This window comes from Chiroxiphia lanceolata, chromosome 14 (genome assembly GCF_009829145.1).
Source record: "Chiroxiphia lanceolata isolate bChiLan1 chromosome 14, bChiLan1.pri, whole genome shotgun sequence".
NCBI classification, from domain to species: Eukaryota; Metazoa; Chordata; class Aves; order Passeriformes; family Pipridae; genus Chiroxiphia; species Chiroxiphia lanceolata.
The window spans coordinates 20,640,395-20,664,992 of NC_045650.1; the positions used below are offsets into that span (position 1 = coordinate 20,640,395).

At 41.3% G+C, this 24,598-nt stretch overlaps 1 protein-coding gene across 1 annotated transcript; it reads left to right on the forward strand.

Moving 5' to 3' along the window:
• The first annotated feature begins 7 nt into the window (after window positions 1–7).
• Window positions 8–24,585, forward strand: LAS1L (LAS1 like ribosome biogenesis factor). The gene is made up of 13 exons (XM_032702241.1): window positions 8–233; window positions 888–1,013; window positions 1,187–1,256; window positions 2,403–2,484; window positions 3,525–3,710; window positions 5,552–5,598; window positions 8,357–8,466; window positions 11,442–11,527; window positions 12,413–12,628; window positions 13,807–13,942; window positions 14,515–14,894; window positions 17,424–17,565; window positions 22,852–24,585. Exons 1-13 carry the CDS (start codon window positions 25–27, stop codon window positions 22,940–22,942), a joined length of 1,881 nt encoding a protein of 626 aa, XP_032558132.1. The 5' UTR covers window positions 8–24; the 3' UTR covers window positions 22,943–24,585.
• The last annotated feature ends 13 nt before the right edge of the window (window positions 24,586–24,598 follow it).

The following is a 24,598-nucleotide window of genomic DNA, read 5'->3' on the forward strand; positions in this document are numbered from 1 at the left end:
CACGTCGGGCCTCACGTCGGCTCCATGTCGGGCCGAGCGGAGCCGGGCTGGCGCCGCGGGCGGCTGGGCTCGGCCCCGGCCCCGGCCCCCGGCCGCAGGCGGCTGAAGCCGCTGCGCACGGTGGTGGCGTGGAGGGGCCGGGCGGAGTGGGACCAGGTGATGGTGGGGCTGTACTGCGGGGACAGCCGGCTGCAGCAGGACGCGCTGGACCGGGTGTCGGCCTGGAAGAGCCGGTACGGGCCGCGCGGCGCGGGCGGGGAGCGCGATGCGGACCTCGGCATTCCAAGCTCTGTCCCCTTAGCGGCTCCTTTGACCTTTCTGTCCCAGGCTCTCGCGGTCCTGGGCCCAGAGGACGCCGGGTACGCGGGCACAGCTCCCCCAGGGGCAGCTCCGCGGCCGCGGCAGTGTGTGCAGACCGGGCAGGCGGCCCCATCTTGCAGGGCATCTTCGTTGTGGGAGGCTCCGGGCACGTAGCTCCTGTCAGACGCACAGTGATCCCGTGGAGAACAGGGGACGCAGAAGACCTACGTGCCCGCAGCTTCACGGGCTGGTTTTCGAGGCAGTGAGCATACAAGGCCTCCAAATCTTATTCTGTGTTGCCTCTGCCGCATCCATACGGAAGACCTGCCTAGATAAGGCCTCTTCTGTATGTGCGTAGCATATCAGTAAGTCCTCATTTAACATGTGCTTAGGAGTAGCCATGTAATCACTGCTCCAGATAGAAGCCTTCTGGAAAGAGTCTTTGATGCTGTCTCTACATACTGTTTCTCAGGCTGTTATGTACCACAGAGCACAAATCTACCTGGAAAGCTGCCTTTTTTGCAGGGTGACTGTATTTGTGTGACTGTATTTGTGTGACTGCTCACCCGGTTTTCCTTTATCTTCAGTTATGGTCAAAAAATGCCTCTTGCAGTGGATTGCACTGCAGAACTGATTCGTTGCAAGGTCCTGGATTCATCTGGCAGATTGAAGTCACACGAGCTCATCCTCTCTTATGGGCTGGCTCTTGTAAGGTAAGGGCTCTGAAGGCCTGTGTGCTTTGTGACAAAGTCCTGGGCAGATGTCCTTATTCAGCTAAGTTCACTGTGCATTTCTGGGACCACAACATGTGGGGAATTTGCCTCTGGGGTTCCAAGTTTCTCTGCAGCTTTTGATGGTAGTTTTCTTTTCTGTAACGTTCATGCAGGTTTGTCAACTTGATCACAGAAAGGAAACAGAAGATGGCCAGCATTCCTCTGAGACAATTAGCCAGAGAGGTAAATATTTAATAAGAGTTGCTTGATAATTTATGTCTACACAGAAAGCATATGCATTGTCTGTTAACAACACAGGGTGGAGGGAGTTTTGGGATATCATTCTTTTGTAGCCAAACTAATGGATATAGGTGCCAGTTCTTTCCAACTGCAAAGTTTTAAGAGGCTTGCTGCAACTGTATCTAAATTTTTGTTCTTTAAAGTCAGATTAAGACTAAAAAAAGCTGATGATCATTAAAGCTTTTTGAATCACATGTGGTCAAAGCCTTGATTTACATGCATATAGTCCCACTTGACATACTGCCCTATATTTTCCTTTCTTAGCTACTGAGATCCAGGAAAAGAGCTAAATCTGTAGTTTATAAATTCTAGTCTTTGACAAGCAAGGCTATACATAAAAAGCACTTAATCACGTTTACAGGCATTTTCATCTTGTGTCTCTGGCTTCAGGTGAGCTTGTCCACTTCTGTGTCAAGGAGGGAAAGTTCAAGCTGCAATTGTAATAGCAGGACCAACTTAAGTAGTTTTATTGCCAGCTGCACCGAACACCATATCTGGGGCTGAACAAGTTTTGATAGTGAAGGACAGACATCATTTGAGCTCTTCTATGTATGCAGCATTGTCTGGGCCCCTGTGTGAGAATGATGAATTGATTTCTGGTTTTTTTCACAGATTTTTAAGAAAGATTCTGCTTCTCACCTTTTAAAACTGAGCAAGCTTAAAAACAGATATCTTGCATAGTTAAAGGTAGTTGTCCTTAGGAAAGTTGCCAAAAATTGTGTATGACTTAGTATGTGGATTTCATTATTACGTATGATATGATTTGTATCTTTGGTATACAGTTATCCAGAATGTCTCATCTATTTAAATATAATTTAACTGCTTCTCAGTATCTTATTAAATTACACGCAGCACCTCTGTCTAAAAAGAAATCTGTTGTTGCAAGTAATGCCAAAGAACTTAAAATCCTAAGGCCACAGGAGGAGTGGGATCAGGGAGTTGGGGGATCTTGGCCCACCCTTGAAGTGGGAAGCTGGGTAACTACAGTGCAAGAGTGACCTAGGTATAGGCTCAGCTTTGCGGGGCTGCGGGCAGCTGTGGCGTGCTGCAGTGAAAATGTGGGGTGACATCCGCTGGCTGTTCTTCCAGGTGGATATCCCCATCTGGGTTGTGGACCTGCGTCACGAGCTGACCCACGGGAAGCTGCCGCGGCTGGCCCTGTGCCGCAAGGGTGAGTGCTGCCAGGGGGGTAGCACTGGCAGGGCTGGAAACACCAGTGCCATAGGCCCTAAGAGGAGCATCTCTCCCTCCAGTGTGGGGGCTGCAGGGCGTGCAGTGGGCTTGTCAGACGCGGGGAGGGTTTGCCACTGCCCTGTGGGGGTAGCTGAACTGTGTCTGGTGGCTCCAGGCTGTGGTGCATCACAGGGAAGATGTTCAGAGGCTGCCCCCCATCCCCGAAAAAATACTGGAAAAAACAGTTTGGTACTCTGGCTTTTTTACAGCACAGGAAGTTCATCTCAGGGAAATAGGTAAAACCTTCTCCTGATGGTTTAGAGGTAACCTAAGACTCTTTAAAAAATCCCATTTAGGGAGAAAAGCAGTATGTACTGCAAGCCTGAATGAATGACCAGCTCCTGGCATTTGAAGAGATTCTTGGGAATTTGGGGTTAAGCACTGATAAGCCAATTAAATAACCTTCATCAGGGTCCTTAGATTGAGGTGGATACAGAAACTGTAACAGAAGTAAAGGCATTTTCTTTCTATCTAATGTATGCCTACTGTGCTCTCTGCACAAAAAAAAATTATTGTTGTAGACACTATGTTGACCATGGTGATACTGAAGTACTGGCTCATTTTCTCATTAGAATGCCACTGCTGGGACTTAGTTTCTGCTTAAATTTGACGTAGCTTGAGCTAGGTGCAGCACTATAGTAGTGTCCGGTCTTTTTTGTTGCCAAAAAGAAAGTGGATGGATGTTACCAGGCTTGTGATACTGGATTGTGGGGGATTTTTGTGGTTCCTTTTTGGGGGGAGGGAGGTTGGTTTTGTGTTGGGCTTTTTTTGGTGGGGTTTTTTTAAGATTTTTTTTGGTTGGTTTGGTTTTTTTTAATTTGCTCACCTTTTCATTAACGGAGTTCTATGTGTTTTCTGGATTTGCAACTGTTTAATAGCATTTCTTTTCATAATACGAGTTAGTAATGTGCCACCTATATTATTTTTTTTCAGTAACGAGTCCTCACTGAGAAGGTAATGTTTTCTGTTCTCCTTTAGGTTGTGATGTTGTGCTGGACTGGCTACGAAAGACATATTGGAGCCGTCAGCTGGGCAATAACTTGTGTGAAGAAAGTGAGGATGAGGATGAGGAAGAGGAGGAAGCAAACACAGAGCTGGGCAATGATGCATGGGAGATTCAAACCCCGCAGCATGAGGCCTGTCAGAAACACAAAGAATTCCACGGTAGGTGTCCCTATAACAATGGCAGATGAAAGGATTAGATGTGCTAGTTTAAACATGTCATCTTCTAGCATAAAGATATAGCTTCAACTCAGGTTTTAGGACTCCTATGCACCTTGGTGGATTCTTGAGGTTGACTGACTGGTTTGGTATTAGCTCACCAAATTTGTAGCATAAAATCCTTTACTTCTATTGAATATGCAGTATCATAATCAGTAGCAACTGCTATACTGGGATGAAAGCATTGTAAAAATTAGTTGTAGCGTCTTGATAGGCACAGTTTTGGTCTTGAGGCCACTACTGACAAAGGCTATACTCCTTCTGTGGCTCTCAAAACTTTGTAGATTCTAACTTGAGAAAGAGCAAGATAGAAGCGATTTAGCCAGTTTCAAAATATTTTGCATGTGGACAGAAAAATCATTAACTGCTGATAGTATTAAAAAACAAAATCACAGGTAACTCAGCCTGGGCATAATCTGAGATACTATGTGCAGAACAATGGGAAATCTTTGGTAAACTGTTCCAATGGTTGCTTTTTCATCACTAGAAGCCTTTGAACCCAAAATAAAGGACTTTTCTCAAAGTGGATTTCTAGTTTGAATGACTAAGTGAAGGAAGTGAGAGTTCAGCTTAGATGTCTGGTCTGCAAGTTTTAGGCATGTGAAGTATCAAACAGTACCTCAAACAGTAAAACAAATTAGTCATAATTTTTTTCTAACAAAGCATGGCAGGCTTATGGGGAGTAACTTGCCCAACCCATTACAGCAGCCCAGTCCAAGGCTCAGAGAGTGCAAAAATGCTGAAGTGATGCTTAGTGCTCCCTAGAAGGTCACACTAAGTGACTAATGATTCAGGCTTTAGGACCTACGGATTTGTTTCAAGTCTTTTCTAGATTCCTCCCTTACAGACTCTATATACATAGAGTTGCTGTGATCCAGAAAATTTTAGCTAATTTTTGAGTTTAAGACAGCATTTATTAGAACAATCCAAACCTAGAGGCAGTACTAAACTTTGGAATAGAGCAACTCTTAACGTTTTTCTTGTTGAAGTGTTTTTCTGGTCTTCTGTGTTCATGTTGAATGAGATCCAAGCATGAGCTGTTTCTTCTTCTCCCTGGCTACCCTAAACAAAAAAAACATACCACCCCCAGTTACAAAAGAGAGAATCACAGGATGATATAGTAGATTCTGTGATTTGTATGTCCAGAGTAATGGAGTGGGAATGGTATATCAGTCCTACAATTCAGATGCATTTGAAGTTTTATATGGCTGATACTGTGTGATGGACACCCTCTTAGCAGGCAACAGTGACAGCTGAATGGTGAAATATTTTGGAAGATGTTGCTATTTCAGGTATAGTAAAAGTGGTCCACAGATAAAAGACATTTCATGCAGGTGGTGAATTAAAGTTCAGTAAAGTCCAGTAAGGACACGGTTAGTTTGTAAATAGCCGTAGTGCCGTTGCAATAGATGCAAAATCCAAGTATAAGAAATACAAATATGCATCAGAACATAAACTACATATAGGAACAATTTCTTCCTAAACCGATCTATTTAAGGATTTTTTTGAGCTGTCTGCATTTATCCAACTTGTCTGTCTTTGACCACTGTTAGTGATAAAATATGGAATTTGTGGTTCAACCCCACCTGAGAAAATTTATGTTGCTGGAAAAGTCTGGAAATTTTGTGAGTCTTTAGTGTGTTGTCTGAATCAGAATTTCTGTGTAATTTGACTGATGCCTTCCTTGAGTGTATATTCAGTAAAACTAAGCAGCTTGCTTAGAGACAAAATTCCCTTACATAGCTGATCTCCTGTTTAAACTACATATTTATGTTTATTTCTAGAAAAAGTCAGAGATATTCTGATATCTTACAAGAATGAGCAGTTTCGGGTAAGTTTACTCTGACTATCAGCACTTTTGTTACTTCTCATTTCCTGCTTGGGGCAATACATCTTCTGTGTTAGTTCCTTGTTCGGATATCACTACTAGTGTTGTCACACATGGCTTGCCAAAGGAAAGCTCTACAGAGAACAAGCAATTCGAGCTGTGATAGTTTCTAATATAAACACTTTGTTCAGGTTTATAAAGGACATACGTACTTATTGGAGATCCCAAGTCTTCCATGTCCCAGTGGATAGTGCTCAGTTTGTTTTCATTCATCCTAAAATCTCTGGAAATTTAGACCTGTCATTCAGAAGTCATTAGTCCATATTTTCTATCATTCATAGTATATATTTGCAGTGACCCAGTGGCTGAGGTGCTGCAATTCATATTTGTGAATAATGTGGCCCAGAAATCTTTCTTTCCTCAGCTTCTCCTTCGTACTAATGGGTTAGTTCTCGAGATGTGGTAAGAGCTGGGTTACAGACCCTCTCAGCGGTCTTTGGATATGACCTGTTGTTACTGGCGAGCTGTTCTCACTTTTATGTTGATTAATATCATTCAGGGCTTAAGGAGAAAGTGTGCTGACATTCTGGTGAAGTGTAAGACTTAAATCTGCAATGAGAGGTAGTCTCAGGAATTTTATTGAAAATGAACATCCAGTTTCCTTCATTGTCTTGGTTTTGGACTATGTAATATGATTTTCCTTTGTTCATCCTTCCTTTTCTGTATTTGTTACTGGCTTATTTTGTATGTTTTGCATTGCATGGTAAAGGAGACGCATTGATTATGTGTGGTGAGTGACCTCTTAACATACTAACAGAACAGAGGGAAGTACTTCAAATTGATTAGGAAAATGCAACTTCAAAATTTAAACTGGTCATAGTTGAATGGAGGAAAGGAGCAGTGAGTCAATTGCTAAAAAGTAATTGCAAACCTTTGTTTTAAAGTGAAATGCCTTATCCCATAGAAATTGAGCAAATAAAGGCTGATGAGTAAACTGTTAGATGCCTCAGTTTAATTGAATGCTGCACACAGTGCTTACGAAACCTGTCTGTTCACCCTGCAGGGCTGCCTTTCTTGTCAAATGATTGCAAGTGCTGCACTTCTAAGTCTGTCAGCTGTAACACAATACTGTGGAATTGTGAAAAACGAATGCTCTGTAGATACGTATGTTGTCAATATAGCTTCTTTTGATATGCAGTTTTTGCCACTCTGAGGTTCACTGAATAAGGGTGGGCAAAGGATTTGCCAAGACCTGTCTGTGTCAAGGAGTGTTAACCCTTATGGCTGATACCTGCAAGTGCTTAACTGAAGTTTATCTTTAATAAAAAAAGTAATACTATCTTTCTGTTTTAATAACTGTTTTCAGTAATTTTAAGAGCTGTAAGTTGGTCCTTTGTTGACCTCTGGAACTCTGTTCTGTACAACAGTAGACCTCTAATTTAAAACTGATTACGGCTCATAAAATCTTAGAAACTTAGAAATGGATTGAAAAAAAATGACATGGGCTTTTTCTTTTGTCCTTTTAGTGTTCAGATGATTTGGTGCATCCAAATAATTTCTTAACCACAACAGCAACTGAATGTTCCAAATATCGAATAAATACTACTTGAAGCTTTTCTAGGCCAATATTTAAAAAATCACCTTGCATTTTCACAGAAAGAGTGGTACAGTATCTTTGCTGGTTTCCCTGCATAAATGTATAGTGTGTGTCTGATCTTTTTCATGTAAGAAGGAGAATCGCTTATACCTAAGTCATCTTTATAGCAGTGTAACTGTAGAGTCTCTGATTCAGATACTTCTCTAGCTATTTTATTAGCTACTTTTTAAACTTAAAAGCATGTATGATTCTGTAGGGTGTAAAATAGGCTAAAATATAGTTCTGTCACAGGGACTGTGTACTTGATTGTCTGATTGTTCGTATGAGTGGGCTAGAGGTTCTTTAGTCACTTTAGGTCATGTCTTTATACTTGATTTATCATCTAAAGTATCTTTTGCATTTAGTGGTAGCTTTGCAAATATAGAAAAGCTAATCACAGTCCTGAAAATGATACCTTGGTTTTTCAGTCTCATTTTACATTTCATTCCTGTTTGGCAGGAAAAATAATTTCTTCTTTTCTCTCAGTAGTTATTCCCTTCCAGGAAAGAATCGACTAGATACTTGTTGGTGATGTAATGGGCTTTATGCCGATATTTTGTAGAAGGTCTTGATGGTAGAACTGCCCCTTGGGTAGCTTGTGAACATAAGTAGAAGGCATGTCTTACCTTGCTGAGCAGACTCAGACAAGGTATATATCGAATGAAGAAACCACTAACTTTCAGAGGACTACTGACCTTAGATATTCTCTCTTTCATTCTTGGTATAATCTGGCTTTTATTTTGATCTACTGTGTGCATAATGTGATTGGCAAAACCTTGTCCTGAGTAGTCGACCTAATCCCCATGTCACATGCTGAGTTAATGATTCAGAATGGGTCTGTCCTGGTTGGTGTTGAAGTCAGGGAGAGCAAGGTTTAGAACCAGAATGAAGATGCCAGGACTGTGACTCCTTGATACTCCTGTCTTTTTAATTCAGGCCTTTTCCAAGTATGACATGGCTTATATTAATTTTTACTATAACTCTAGGAAGAGGAGCTTTTGTGAATTTTTTCGAGTGCTGTTGATGACATACATATGGCATGTGCATCTTCCCTTCAGAGCAATGTCTTTATGTTTGCCATTGGGGCATATTTTCTGTTAATGCTTGAATTTTTCCTTCACTCAGGTTATGCAGACTATGCAGTCTGCTTCAAAGTCTCGAGAATTGTGGTCTGATTCCTCTTCAGAAATGGATTGGATTTTGGCTCAGATCAAAGACCTGATGCAGGAAAACAGGTACATCTCTAATAAATAAAGGTGAGGTGAAAGGTACAGTCCAGAACTCAGCCTGTAGCCCTGTTGCACTACCTTTTCACAGTGTTCTTCACCTGATAGTGGAGAAAGCAAGTAGTAGATTTCCTCAACATCTTTGAGGACTGAGTTGTTAATCTGTGTTAATGAGTAATGTTCCCTGTGCCAGCTGGTCTCCAAGGTGTTGTCCCAGACTTAGCTGTGCTGGCCCCAAGGCATGTCAGCATCTTCAGTGTCTTCAAAAGCTTTCCCAACAACCTTGTTTAGACTTTGATTTCACAGTAACCTTTAGAATTCTTCAAAATTGCAGGGCAATACTTGGCATTTTCTATACTTTCTATCTTTCTATGAGTAGAGAGCCTCTAGGACGCAGTGTGCTGAGACTTTATTATCACCATACAAATTTGCATGAAGATCTTGAACCACTTTGAGAATTCTAATCAGTATAACTGTAGAGAGGAGAAAGTATCATGTTATAGATAAGAGCTATAACTCCTGATGTTTCATATATAAATATGTATACCCTACCAGCTGCTGATTAGTTCAAGAGGTTATCAGATGTGATTAGTTCAAGAGGTTATCAGATGTGCCAGAATAAAACCCTGGATTGCCCATCAGTTGCTGGGCACGAACTAATGAGCAGGAAGGCATGAAGACTCTGTAATGAGAAGCAGAACTTGCTAAACATGGGGCTTCTGTATCACTTAACTGTCTCTAAATAACTGGACGGTACAGGTAAAAGAAAGCCATTGTACCTGCCTGTGATTCTGATACTCACTCCCTAAGCATTCTCTGTCAGCCGCTGTCAGAACATGAAGGGACCACATGCAGCTGCCTATATACCGATATATATGTGTAACATATATATTTATTTATATATATTTTACACATATATATTAGATATAATTAGATGTTTGAACCTGGCATCATCTACATGGTAGAGAGGAAACAGACTGCCACAGTACAACACAAGGGTACTGAAAGGTTCAAATGAGAAAAAGAGAATTCTTGTTCTGTGAAATGTGTTTTTAGGAAATGTTGAGGCAATGTAATGCATTTGGAAACAGGTAAAAGATCAGAGACAGGCTCTTTCCTTTAGGAAACTGAAGTAGTGAGGATCTCAAGATAATAATGTATTTGGGGTCTTTCTAGTACTGCCTTTTTGGCATGCTCTCCTGTTAGTTTATGTCTGTGCAAAACTTAAGTTTTCGTAACAGAAGTATATAATCAAAACAAGTACTTAATTTGTAAATACTGTGGATTTGATTTGCTTGCCATCCACGAATTCTGCAAATCATGCTTGTGGTATCCCATGAAAGTGTGTTAAATCACATTTTAACAGTTCTTTGCCATCATCTTTGTGCGAACGACGTGTTACGTCGGCTCTTGCTGTTTGTCCCATGCTGCTGCACAAAGTATATTGAACCCCGATTATGTGAGTGTCCAGAGGAGATGCTGCTTTCAAAATTAAAGCAGTTTAAAAACTTCATCATCTATTTGGGAAAGTCCTGGAACTAGATGGCACATCTCAGGGACCTGGTTTCATTTCAAGCCTTCACTGTCAGTTTTCTGAGAGCTTTATTTGGAATTCCAGTCAGTCACTTCGGTAAGGGTATAAAACTAAACTGCCAGGTGTGGCCTAAAGAAACTGCCAGGGATCCTTTGCAGTTAGCTCATTTTCCTTCAGGTCTAAAAGAATCTTCTGCCCTCTGCAGAATCCAAATTACAGGCTATGTCGATAAATGCAAAGGATACTCTGCTGCCTACTTCAGAGAACTGCCCAGGTGGACCTTGTGATGACCAGATGATCTTAAATGGTTCTCTGCTGAAGTTGCCATCTACCAGGAGATATCCTTAATAGTTGGTCATGCATGTAGGAGTAATGGTAATGATACTGGAACAGTTTCCAGAGAGGAGAAGGATCGAAACTGGATTTTGTTTTTAGAAACGAATTACATTCTACCACTTGCCTTCTCATCTCCCACCACATCATCTGCTTATGACAAAGTGATCTAGCTTGTGTGTGTGTGTTGTTTCTATATGCTGAGCTCTTCAGCTGCTGTTTGATTTATAAAAATGCAGCATTGTACCTAAGTCATGTCTGGATGTTTAGCGTTGGAAGTCACTCCTGTTGGAGAAGACAAATTTTCTCATCTATTATCAAAATATGCCATGTTTGACATGGGTGCTACCATTCCAAATCTTTGCACGGGTATAGAAGCTTATGGATAGAATGTGAACAGAAGAATTCAAGAGAATCATACTGGATATTGGGGTAGTTGTGGAAATTTTACTTCTGTCCCTTTTGCTGTATCTTGTTTTCAAGAGTCAGTCAGTGCAGCCTACCTGTGTTGGTACCCTCAGTCTTCACTTTCATTAAGCCAGCCTAATAGGAGATGGAGTGATCCTGGAGCATTCAGTGCTGTCAGACTAACTGAAGTTTGCAGGATAGTTATAAGGGCAGGAGACATCCAAAAAAGAGCTGCAGGGAAGAGCAGTTTTGACCTTATCTGCTGAACAGCTGTGCACACTGTATGGTGTGACTTGTGCCAGCAAGTCAGCAGGGCTGGCTTTCCCCCTGAGCTTTAACGTAGCGCTGTGAGTCAGAGGTTCTCCCATCTTGGCTGGCCGGCTGGCAGCAGAGTTGGATCATACCCCATAGGTATTTCAGTGTAAGTGTTCCTTTTGAAATACCAGGATACTTGTAACTCAAGTATAAATGTTTCCTTCAAGGTTCCGGTTCTGTTCCAGTTTGTACAACTGCACATTTCCTCCAAGTCAAATAGGATATATCCAACCCAAAACTGGCATATGGTTTTAGTGCCTTGCAAAATTTTCTGTTCCCTCCTAATTAATTGTTCCAGATATTTGGCTCTCGAACTTGTTTCAGAAGTGGTGCAAGCCATGTTTTGATTTGTAAAGGAGTAAGTGTCATTAATAAGTCTCTCTGATTGCTCTAGGGAATCAGTGGCTGAAGCTCTTCTCAGTGATGGCTTTCTCATCCCAAAGATGGATTGTCTGAAGTTGCTAAATATCAAGTATGAAGGTTAGTATTTTGGGCACCATGCAACTAAGAAGTGCACAGTGAGTGTTCTGACCAAGTCTGTTCTTTTTTTCCCATTATGTTGAAATCTATTTTTCGTACATCTAGGTCCTCAAACATCATTTACCCTGTTCTCCAGACCCCTCTATGTCCATGCTTAGCTAATGCTTTTGCATAAATCTCTTAGTGTGGAAGGCTAACTCTTCAGCACTGAATGCCCAGCCAAAATAACTTTCAAAGCCTGCATCTCTACCCTTTTATGCAATAGTTGCTGATTTCACGAACTCCCACTAATTTCATCTACGTTGAAAATTTGAAGCAAATCAAAATGAATGGGTTTTTTTGAGCCTCATTTACCAGTTGCATCTTAGTTCCAAACTGCTGCCCATATGTATGGAGTTGCATGGATTTTCTGCAAGAGAATTAGATACCTAGAGGGAGTGAAAATTAATACATTCTGTATTTCACAGCCAAAGAATTTTCCAAGAAAGATCCTCAAATTTCTGTGACTATATTACAGTAGTAAAAATTGAGGAGGTTTTTTATTCTATGTTGCTTTGCTCAATGTATCTTCTCTTTGCAGTATATTTTTAGACAGAATAGGACTTAATTATGTGTGAAGTAAACTGAAACGGAAAAGGGATTAGCAAAGCAGGTAGATTTTCCTGTGCTAATAATTTCCTTGTGCTAATTATCAATTTGTTGCTTATTTCATTTCCCTAGCATAAGAAAAATGATAGTTTCAGGTTCAATGAGGATCCCAAAAATACACTGGAACCAATGATCCTAGAACAGACGACTTCTGTGCCAGTGTCACACCCACGTTTCACGAAAAATTACAAAACACTAATTTGTGTCTTCTCTCTTTTTTTTTAATTCTTGTTGCAGCAAATAAAGAGGTATGGCAGTTCAAAATTCCTCAGACCTTTTACTGCTTTTGGCAACCTTTGCTGACAGGCCTTCTTTCACGAAGTTTTACACAGATCCTAATAGAGAAAATGTTTATGGAGCTGAAGGAATGTTCTGACTCTTCAGAAATCAGGCATCAGTTCTTGATCAGCTGGATTTCTGAGTTGCTGACTGGCATTGCCAAAGTAAATGCTGGTGAGTGTGTCTGGAATTTTTGTGTTTAAAGAAATATAAGAGTCTCCTCTGTAATGGTGTGAAAACGGGGAGTGGTGGGAACTTTAGATAGAAAGTGTAGTAACCTAATTAGTACATTTTGTCTTATGAACACAGAGATTTTATTGGTGCATTTCTTAGACTTTTCAACCTGCAGCTTATGCATTTCATGTATTTCTTAGTAAAAAATTGAAATTGTTATTAATAACTTCGCTGCAGCTTCCTCAAGATAGGAAAAGCCAATCTCTCATATGAAAGATCAGGCTATTTTTTCCAGATATCAGTACTTGTAGGAAATAACAGTAGCAGGTAACAAACAAAGATGTTACATGCAATCTGTTCCCTGTTCCCAGTTCTTTTCTCCCTTGACAGAAGCCTGCCTTTACAAGATACTAAATAGTGTTGCTGTCCTTTATTGATCCTATTACAGGACCTCTGTACCTTCTAAACTTATGCAAAAGTAATAAGAAGTATTTTGTTTTCAATTCCTGACTCCTTAGAGCTGTTAAAATTTGCAAACTGTATGTTTCATTCCAGAGACAGGCAGCCTTAATTATTCAGTGTCAGAGGTATTCTGTGAACAGGGCTTCTATACTGTGGCCTAGTGTAATCCTTGAGATTTCCAGCTGGTTAATTTTACTGCCTCTTCTGTCTTCTCCTGGTCAGACTCAGACTGCACAAAGATTTTGCCAGTATCTCAGGTAGTCATGGGTTAATATTTCGTGCTTTCACTCAGCACTGAGCATGCATCTATTATGTACCCAGACCCCTGAACAGTGCTCATTCACAGCTGTTAACTCTACTCACTGCAGAGCTGCCTGGAATGGTGCTGGGTCCCAGGTGCAGTATGCTGCATTTACTTGGGATAATACTGTTCAAACACATCTTATGGCTTTCCTGTCTGGGGTGACATGCACAGGGAAAAGCAGCTTGGAAAGGTCTGCACCTCGTTGTGGTTCGGTCTTGTGGAGCCAACCTGCTTGTCAGTGCATTGTCACATCCCTTATGACAACCTTGATGTGTTTGGTCAGTATATTGAGTCATGGACATGGATTGAAATGCCAGCTTATTTGAGGATGTGTTCCAGTAAAAATGCAGAGGGATGAGGGGCATATTTTTGAGTTTTGAGCACCTCGTCACTTTTGTTATCTTCTTTGAAGGGAAGAAAAGACAGCACTGTAACAAACAGGTGTCGGTGAAGGAGCTGTTCCTCCATAAAGTTCCTTTGCAGTGGATAAGACTGACTGACAGTTGCTTGGAAGCTCCCTGCTGGGCAACCCCACATCTTCTTCAGCTGTAAGTTCGATCCCGTGCCCTAGAAAAGGGACAGGAAACAGTGCTCTGTAACAGCTTTGGTTCCCTAGTGATGCACTGAGTTATAGCTGTGTTCCCTTCCCTTCCTTTGCCTCTAGTAGGAATTGTGACATGTGCATATAAAGCTGTGCTTGTTGCTACTCATCTCCTCACTGATTCCACAAAGAGAAGGAAGAGAATTTAAAGGATTGCACTTTCAAAATGAAAACAGGGGTTATCTGGGGAGGTACTGAAGAAGCAACCTGGTCAGAAGAAAAGTGACTTGGTAGAGGTGTGACTGCTTATAGAGGTGATACCACCTGTGGTAAATTTGTAACTTTTACACATGAAAACAGCAAAGCAGGAATTCCATTAGAAGTATCCCAAAGTCCTTAATTTTAATCACAAAGAGAGAGTATTACAGCATCCACAGATCAGGGAATAATCAGAATTTGCCTGTTAGAGGAGCTATATGAGCCAGCTGTCCTGGAGGAAACACTTAAAAGCAGAAAAGACTTCAGATGAAGGTTTATCAAGCCCTGTAAGACTTTTCTATTGCGCTTTTTCCTTTTTAGGATCCTCACAATCATGAGGCCTCGCTTGTCACGTACTTCTCGGAAGAACCTTCTCTATCTTGCTTCCATTTACACAGAAGGAGGTGCCCCTTTGTCCAGTCCAGGCCTCTCTTCAGACAGCAGTGAACATCCAATTTACACTATAGAGAGCTTACAGTGGAGAGTCAGGCAGGAAAATCAGGTTAAAAATCAAGGGCAGACTGTAGAGAAAGAAGATGATGTGCTGGAGAGAGATGATGGTGTAGAGGAAGCGGAGGAGGAGGAAGAAGAGATGGTAACTGAAACAAATCCTTTGGAAGGACTGGCTCATCCTGGTAACATGGCAGCTGTTGCTGAGAGAAGAGCAGCACTGCAAGGGTCCGCCTGGCAGATCACTGCAGGTAAAGAGTGACTCTGTAAGACTTGGACAGTCTTCACCACTGACAAATGTTAATTGAAATGCAAAGACATCGCAGCCTTTTGGGCCTGGCCATAATCGAAGTGTGCTTCAAAATCATCTAAATGCCAAATTACTGAAAAATGTGGGTTTTTCAAGTCTTCCATTTATATACAGGAGTCATTTCTCTTAAGCTCTTAAAGCACCATGAGTGCATTTTCCAGGAGCATGTTGTTACCATCTCATTGATTTCTTTTGTTAGGCTTTTTACAAACTGTTTAAAATTTCAGTGCATCCAGCTGATGGGGCAGAATATGTGCCAGCTGTGAATGGCAAAGAAAATACGGATGTTTCTTGGTCTTGTGTTTGTGAGACTTGTAGGTATTTGAAAGCACAGTTTGGCTGTGAACCTAAGGTCCATGCTTCAGGAAAATGGCTGTTATGACATGGTGGCAAACAAAAGAAAGGAGCAAGGCAAGTTTTTAGAAGGAATAAAGAGTGTATCCAGTGTTTTGTTATCTTTGCTGCAGTAGCTGTACTTTCTCATTGGGGTTGGAGGCTTCTGTAGCTTAACAATTTTGAATGAGTGATTTATGAAGGGACTTGAATGCAGAAGGAGGAAGTTGGTGGAGTGGAGTCAGAATCAAAATTATATTTAAAGGAAGAAAGGCAGGCATTAGAAGATAGTGAACTCTTGTACCCAATTCACTGGGAAATTTTCTCAAGTCAAAAAAACCCCAGAGATCTTAGTTATATGAACAGCTTGTTAGAGTTGTGTTTCTTGAGAACAAAAGCAAAATTGTCCTCTGGTTCTGTGACTTTGGTTCAGATCAAGCACAGCTTTTACTGAAGGAACACACATTGTGTCCTGAACTACCTGACTTTTTGGTGAAGATTCTGTTTATGAAGTTGTTTTTATATAAACTTAATTTGTTTATATAAACTTCAGGGTTTTTTATATAAACTTAATATTCCACAAATAACATCTGTGTAGTTACCATCCTTAAACAATTTGATACTATAGCCAGTAGGTATATAGCAACCCGTGACATCATGTGGCATATCAACTATTTACTGGGTTGTTCCCCAAAGAAAGGGTTTAGCCTGTTTAATGTCTATAATGGTAGTTTGCCTTATAGCTGCATTGGATGTCACCACATATTGTCTCTGACCCTCTTTCAACTATAAAATTATAACACTTAGAAAGCACTATCCCATCTCAAAAGGTTTTTGTTCTATTAAATGCCCAAGAATGGTATAAAATAAAAAACAAATAAATCTGCTGGTTCTTCTAGGGCAATGCTTGGGATTTTGAGCAGATACTGAGTGTACAAAATTAACCAATTTCAGTCAAAAAGAAGGAAATGACCAAGTTGTATGTGGTTAACAGGTGTCTCAAATAGTCTGTGAAATTATCGCTGGCTTTCTGGAGTGGAGTCCCTTCTCAAAGTGTCTCTCTGCTGGTCTTCGCTGGGCTGCGAGTAAATGTTCCAAAAATAAGTGTTCTGGTATCAAGACAGCACATAGGCTTAAAAATCTTATTTTCAAAACAATGACACTTGATAATTTATATCTATAATTTCTTAGATGTGAAATAAGGATGAAATTTAGAGAGGGATTTCCCTTTTAGGAACTGTCTTTGAAATTTTGGCCCCACAGTATAAAGGAACAGGCTTACTGATGTTATGAGATGTGATCAGTGGTTTTCCATTGTGCAATTTCTAGCCCCCACTCGAAGTCAAATTTAGCAAATGTGAAGTCATGGAGAAGAAACAGCCATAGGTGCTATATTTTCAAGACTCTGTCATATTCTTTTTCTTTGCCATCTTATCCCAGCCCACCTGTTTGTCCAGAGTTGCTTAACTGGTTATTTAGGCTTCCCCAGCCTTATGCTGCCCTATACTCTTCTACTGTTGTGGCTTCACTTCTTCTTTAGTCACTATTGGCACTGTAGCTGTGCTGCTGTTCATCTCAGGGTGTTGCTAAGGAGCTGATGCTTAGTCTCACTGGAGAAATGAGCTGCTGGATGCAAAGAGACTGCTTTGCATGCGCACAGATGGCTTCTTCATATGTGTACAAATGACTTTTTCCATTTACAGAATTATGCAGAGCAATTTCTTAAAATTATCATAGGTAAGTCAATGTGTATGTTTTAAACAAGTGTGTTCTTAAAAGAGGAAGGTAATGTGAAGGGTTGCTCCAGAATACTGTGGGGTTTCTTTTAGTGGACATTGTTTCCCAGTGGCTTAGATGAGTTGCACTGTGTAGACTGCATGATGATGTTCCATGACTCGAGATATGTCCCTGCTGTTACATTCTACAGTGACTTTCTTCGGAAGAGATGGTAAGGTTAGAAATAAAATCAGTTACAACTGTAGTTCAGACTTATTTTTGCTGCACACCTGAGACTGTCCGTTTTTGCTGAATGGCTGAGTTGCATGGGGCAGTATTTGTGGACTTGGTGGGGGAATCTTGTTTCTGAAAATCTCTCTGGGAAGGTCAGACTCCTTGTTTTTGTACTGTTTTTACCTAGATGAAGTACAATGGAAGGACTTTCCTCTTGGGAAACTCCCAGGTCAGACAGATGACCCTGATGGCCTCATGTTGGATAATTATTCTATGATGTCCCTGCTTGATCAACCAGTGAGAGATGAGTGGAAGACTCTCCATACGACGTGAGTAATGGTGTCCTGAACCATGAAATGCATTTATCTCTGTGCCTTGTACTATACCATGTGAAAAATTAAGGCTGGGATTTCCTTTTTACTTCTGTTTAACTAAATAGTTTGACCTATCTAATATCTCCTACTGTCTCTAAAACCCACTAACTGTGCTTCTTTCTTTCAAGTAATGTGTGTGTTTGGAAGGACCTTTGCAATGCCGGTGTAAGAGCATGACAGTCTGTGCTGTGCATAACAGTCTGTTCTTCAGACTGTGCTGACAACTTTCACTGTTGTCTGATGCTTTTAGTAAGACACAGTCTGCTGATCCCTTAGAGTAACTAGTCTGGAAGGGCAGAATTTTTAAATAAAGCTACTGAGAGCTGGTGCAGAATCTGCCTGGTAATACACTGGGATAAATAATTTTTATGGGAGTGACTGACCTCACAGTTAAAGCATTCAAGACTAAAAGCCTTGGAAGTCACTTAGCCTTCCCCAGAGTCAGTTCTCCTAGACTAGCTGATCTTGTGTAGGAAGGAGGAGTCATTCTGAAATGCACAGTGGTTTGCAGAAGCACTTTGAGGTGCATTAGTGGGAAAGCATGAAGATGAGGTGATAGTTACCCACAGAAAATGGTTGACTGCAATTGCTTTTGTAATACCTGAGGAAAGAATTGGCTGTACATCACTGGGGTGGTGAGTATGCTGAGAGTTTCACATCAGTGAATGCAAACATGTCTCTTTTCTGTATGCTTGAAATGGAAACTGAAGTACACTTCCTGAGTAAGCTCTCTGTCACTGCAGTCCCAGTTATTCATCCTATGGTTAACCCAGTGTGAAACAAGCTCTCTTCTTACCCTCACCCACCACAACAGGAAACTCTCCCTGCTTATTTGTACTGCATTAGTCTGACAGTGTGTTTGCATAAGGGATAAAATCAGACAGAAGTTATTGCTACCTGTATTGCTGTGACAACTCACCAGTGTCATGGGAAGTTACTTCATGAAGCCCTAATCTCACTTTTTGAAGATGAAAGAACATGCTCAAAAATTACCTCTTTGCATTTGTCTCCTTCATCTTTTCCTGTCATTAAGTCTGAGAGCTACTATTTATAATGGCTCCTGTTCTTATTCCTTTCTTTTGTTTTGCACTCCTTGTGTCTTTCAAACTATCTGAGACTTAAATGCAGTGGCACAATTAGTAGTCAAAAATGTGATTTCCATGGTATCCTTTGAGGAAACCATCTTATAATATTGCTATCTTCACTCCTCCTGCCCTTTTTTTAAAAGAAACCACTGCAAGGATTATGAAATACTGCTATTTAGCAGTTACTAGCACAGCCTCAGCAGGCTTGAACACTTAAGTTTCTGTTAACTGGGGCTCCTCGGCCACAGTATGTTGGCAGTGCCCAGTGACCTTTTCAGAGCTGTAGCTACTAATTTAGAGCTGCAGATCTGATCTCAGTAAAGAAACACAAGAGGAAAAAAAGTCTTTAATTGTCTTTTCATTAAACTGCAGAGTTCTCATAGGTTAGCAAGTATAATGCCCTCCTTTCACCTCTGTGACTGAGAGTTCTTTCTAGGACTGCCAGTAAACCATTTTGGCAAGTGGGTCACAAGCAACAAATGAAAGAAAGTCAAAGACTGACTTTCTTCTGACTCTGAGAGACTCTTTCTGTCAAAAGCAAACTCAGTCTCTTGTGTTGGCTCATCAGATAGTGCCCTTATCAGTGGCACTGTGTTCCTTTGGAGGAAGATGCCTGGACTGCATTTTGAAATATGATTTAGTCATGGTGAGGACTGATAGTATATTGATTGCAGGTTAAAGAGCTGTGAGCCAGATACAAAGATGTCAGTGCTTTATGTTGCAGACTCTGAACAAAGGCAGCAGGCTTTGCTTTCCCCTCTGCCCCAGCAACCACTTTCCATGTGGCCTAAGATGCAGACAGGAGCAATTGCAAAAGCTTCCTCTACATTTAGCCGAGGAGGGGGTTTTCTTTTTCTCCTCTCGTGCTGCTTCCAGTTGGCTGTTTTTTGAACAGTGTAATATGTCATGCAGCTCATAGTACTAGAAAATACCCATGTAGAAAATGAAAAAGCACTTATCAGGCCAAAGGCAACGTCTCTGCTTCTCTTTGTGTGGGGAAAGGAGCAGACGGTTTGTTACACTCAGGTAACAGCCTGGTGAGATACCAAGGAAAAAAGCTCAGAAAGAAACATGAGGAAAACCTGTTGTTACCACAAATAGAAAGGAGCAGAACCTGATTTATTCCTGTAGCTGTGCCTGGAACACAATCCAGGTTTCATCAGGAGTGTTATAAACAGCAACTTGTTCATTATTCTTATTTCCCTTGCATAGCAGCTGCTCTCGATTTGCCAAAGGACGTGGCATCAGAAAAGTGGACTGACTGGAGAAGAGGAGGCTCAGGGGAGACCTCCTCACTCTCTACAGTCCCTGAAAGGAGGTGTAGCCAGGTGGGGGTGTCAAGCTCTTCTCCCAGGAACCAGCAGTAGGACAAGAGGGTTGGGTCTTCAGTTGTGCCAGGGCAGGTTTAGGTTGGATATTAGGAAGGAATTTTTTTCCAGAGAGAGTAATCAGCCATTGGAATGGGCTGCCCAGGGAGGGGGTGGAGCCACCATCCCTGGAGGTGTTGAAGGTGAGAGTGGATGTGGCATCAGTGCCACAGTCTGAGAACCACGGCAGGGTTGGATCAAGGGTTGGACTTGATGATCTCGGAGGTCTTTTCCAACCCGGCTGATTCTGTGATTCTGTGACTTGCCCGAGGCAGAAGGGGAGCAGATTTTCTGGACTACTGATGTATTTTTCTATGTAGAAACTTTGTTCGTCTGTCTTGTAGCTACATGAGTTTTTTGCTTCCCCATTAAAGGTGTTTGTATGGCCTGTTCCAGAAGGGGTGTTTGCTATTTACTTCCTCTTTGATACTGCCCTCTAACTTCTCTGTCTGCAGAGAGCTGTTCTGCCAGACTCCTGAAGGAGTACCAAAGTATGGTATGAGAGATTGTGAAAAGTTGATGTTTTTCTTTGAAATATCCCTAAGTGCTTGGAAAAAGCACCTGCAGGATAGGCAGTGGGACATGCCCTTCTAAAAGCCGTGGCCTTTGTCTTTCTGTCTGGCTCCAAAGCAAAGCAAGGTAATGAACTGCAAAGGGATTTCCTGGAGCATGGAGTTTGACATTAATTTGGGAAAAAGGGCTTTGACCAAGTCATGTGACAGAAGCAGAATCTCTTGCTGCAGCCCTAATTCACTGGGTCCACAGATGAGAATGGACACCTGGTGATCTTATGATGCATTTAGTCTATGTTGTTTCACATCTGCCTGAATTCTGCCTGCCTTGTTTGAGGTCTGTGCTTCTTACTAAATAATTCCTATTAACTCTGTAGCAAAACTTGATTGTTATACCAGGAAAAAGAGGTTTCAGCTACAATCTCCCTTCGTTTTTAAAGATAAACTCAGTCTTAAAAGACAATTAACAGCCCATCCCAATTGCCATTTGACTTCTTTTCTACTTTTGTTGTTGTATCTGGAGGTTCAAAATATTGGCGAATATGCTTCCCCTATGCTGAAAGTAACAGCCTAGCTATCCCAATGTTTTCCCTCCTGAATAAGTAATTTTTTGTTCTTTCCTTGCCACTTAACACAGTTTGGCCTCTTGGGGAACCCTTTGCAGAGTTTTCTTTGGTTACTGTCAGATCTTCCCAAAGACGAGCATGCTGTTGCCAAAACAGAACAGCTCGAATCTCAGAGAAGCAAAATAGTTCAAAAAGAGCAGAATCCAGGCAAAACTGTATTTAGCTGTCTTTGCAGATAGATATGCTATTGGAAAAAATAGGTCAAAACTGAGCCCAGGATTTGAGGTACGGCCTCACCAGTGCTGAGTACAGGGGGCCAATCACTGCCCTGCTCCTGCTGGCCACACCATTCCTGATACAGGTCAGGTGCCATTGGCCTTCTGCCCACCTGGGCACACGCTGGCTCATGGTCAGCTGCTGTCACCAGCATGCCCAGGGCCTTTTCCACAGGGCTGCTTTCCAGCCTCTCTGCCCCAGCCTGGAGCGTTCCTGGGTTGTGATTCAGGGGCATGTCAGTGTCCCCAGAGTCCCTGTCTAGGAATGACAGCAAGTCTGTGAAGGTGAGGAATATGCATCAAAACACAGAAAAAATTAACCCATTAGCAGGCTGAATTCAGGATAGTGTCCAACAGCAAGAGGAAGACCATCAGGTCATTACAGTGAGAACTGTGGTGTTTCTGTTGTTGGCTTTGTCTGCAAGGCTTCTGGCAGTGTTTCATCTGAACAGGGACTAGAGGTGTTTGATCTTAAAGGAGAAATAAGTTTCTGAGGAGCTCTGAAAAGCAGCCTCTCCTATAGCCAGTTATTCTAGTACTGAGCATCTGGAAAAGGCTTAGAGTTTTTGGTGAATAGCTTGAAGTTGCTGTGTAAATAAAACATCCCAAACATCTCAAGTCTTTTGCAGGAATTTTTTCTGTCTTCAGAGCTCTTTGGTTTTAACATGAGACAATTTCCTGAATCTGGATACTTTGAAAAAGCTTACAGTTCCTTCCTCCTGGCTCCAAACACTGTTTATTGGTGGTTTTTCTGGTGTGTGCTGTGCACGTGTGTTGTCTAAGTTCATGTTTAGTGTTGCTGAGGCAACCTCTGAAGCTTTGAACCTGTCATCCTTAGGCAGATGTTTTGTTTTTGTGATAAGTGTATGTGCTCCCAGTGCTCAGTTTACCTGACAGCAGGAGCAAATTTGGCAAATAATGACCACTAGGAGCGTTTTCTGAGGTTGCAGGTGCTGACATGCCGTTGCTTTAGGGATTGCACACTTGAAAATCCCTGTAAATGCAGTGGTTCCCACAACTTCATTCTAAAGCCATAGGAATGGGTAGTATTTGTGTGCAGGATAGGCACTGTAACATTTGTAACTTGTGATGACTGTTCTTATGTTAATTGCTTGCTGTGTTAGCATTTCACTGATGAGCTGCAAAGGACAGATGAAGGTTCAAATGAAAATTGTTCTCTGGTTATTTCTGCAGTCATGTGTCCTCGGAACTATCATTACTGGTAATCTTACTTTGGTTTGTGCCTTGGTACCTTTGGTGTTTTGGGACTGCTGCCTCTCTTGAACAGACTGACGAAAAACTAAGGACATTCCAGCAGCTAAAAGCTAAAAAAGAAAAATGATGTTGTGGAAATAACGTGCTATCAAAATTAACTTTGGTGATGTGAGCTTCTAAAGCAGCTCAGTGCTTATGTGCTTTATTTCTCTTCCTCATAGCTCTGCAGAATTGAAAATTCATGGGACAGGAGGATTGTTATGGACCCAGAATGACTTCCATAAAATAAAAAGTGGCCTTCAACTTTTCTGAGACAGCATCGGAGTGCTCTGTGACTTTCAGTATTGCACAAGTTAAGCGGGATGGAAGAACTAGTAATGGTGGTGGGGAAATAATTTGTTGTTGTTGTGATTTACTGATTTTTACCATATAAAATCAGTGTTTTATAAAGGTGGTTTAAGTTCCATGTATAGTAACCATTGTCTTGCTTAACCACTGTCATGAACCTTTAGCTCTAGCTGATGTTTGCCAAATACAGTTAAGAGTAGTTTGGAATCCCTCAAGGTTCCTTAATTTTTTCATAGTTAATAAATGCAACTGACTTTGAAGACAAACCTTCCTCATGGTTCCTGTTTCTCCATTCTCACTCAGGTATTCTAGAAAGTGTCCTCTGGTCCTCATTAGCCAGACTGTTGAGCTGATATTGTCCTGTAGGAGTGATTTTGCCGAGGATAAGATATGCTACAGTTTCACCTAGCGGGATTTCACACAGAGCTTCAGGGATCAGTCCCGGCTATAGCATGGCTGAATGCACTGTGGTGCACAAATACCTTCAAATGGTTTGTCACCATTTTTCTCAAGTGATGATCTTGAGGCCATTACTGTCTCTTTTTCAGTGAAGTTTTTTGCTTGATGTTAGTTTTGTTCACAATTTTGCTAAGGTTCATAACCAATACTGTGGTCTCTGCTGAGAGCTGGTATGATTACTGCAGAAATGGACCTGAGTGCCCTGTTGAAAAGTTACTGAGAAAAATGGCTTCCAGATAGTTTTTCGTCAGTTCAGTTTTCTTTACCTGTATTACAGGTTCTCAAAACTTGGAGGCTTGTGCAATTACCTGTAAAAAAACCCTGTAAGGAGTTTAAGTATGTATTTATTGCAGGACTCCTCAATAAGGCTTTGTTAGAGTGCATCTGCTAGAGGGTAATACAGAGGCTTTCTTGGAGTCAGTCTAATAATTTGATGTTTTACAAACTAATCAGAAAGAGGAACATGTTAGTAGAAAGAGAGAAAGGACACACAGCTTTAGCAGTACTCTGCATAGGACTGAAATGCATGTTTAGAACAGCAAATTCATGGATGCTTTGGGCTGCTCTGAAGTAAAGGCTTAGCTGGATATCCATAATGTATTATTTCTTTATTCTTTCTTTTCTAATTTTTTGTTATCCTGTTCTACTGGAGTTGCTTGTTACCAGACAGCCAAAAGTTATTTACAATGGAAGATACACTACACATTTCCTTCTTTAAAAGCAAACAGTGCCAATGGAGAAGGAAACAAACTTCTGAGGGATTTTTCATGTAAGCCTTTCCCCTTTCTCCTTTTAGCCAGCAGTTACTCAAACTTATTTAGGAAATTCTGAGTGAAGGGGATTTGTTCTTTTATTACTGCATCTCAAAGAGTATGAAATTACTTAAAATACTGTATTCTGTATTGCAAACAAGCATACAATTCAAAAAGGAACGTGTGGTGCTGGCAAATACTGTACCATATGTTAACTTTTTTCCCCTTTGGTAGAGGTTCACTTGGTGTGTGTCTGCCACTACCCCACCTAGATAATTTGGGATTTTTCAGTAAATCAGCTAAAAAAATACCAAGAAATAATTTGGACAGACTACAACAGTTTTTTTGGATAAAACAGCTTTTTTTGAGCTCTTGTCTAAAGAGGGTTGAAAAAAACCAACTAGAAACA

Excerpts from the sequence above, each read along its gene's own strand:
- LAS1L (XM_032702241.1), top strand. The coding sequence starts at position 25 with ATGTCGGGCCGAGCGGAGCCGGGCTGGCGCCGCGGGCGGCTGGGCTCG. Across the intron at positions 5,599-8,356 it reads ACAAGAATGAGCAGTTTCGG|GTTATGCAGACTATGCAGTC; the intron begins GTAAGTTTACTC and ends TCCTTCACTCAG. Across the intron at positions 11,528-12,412 it reads GCTAAATATCAAGTATGAAG|CAAATAAAGAGGTATGGCAG; the intron begins GTTAGTATTTTG and ends TTCTTGTTGCAG.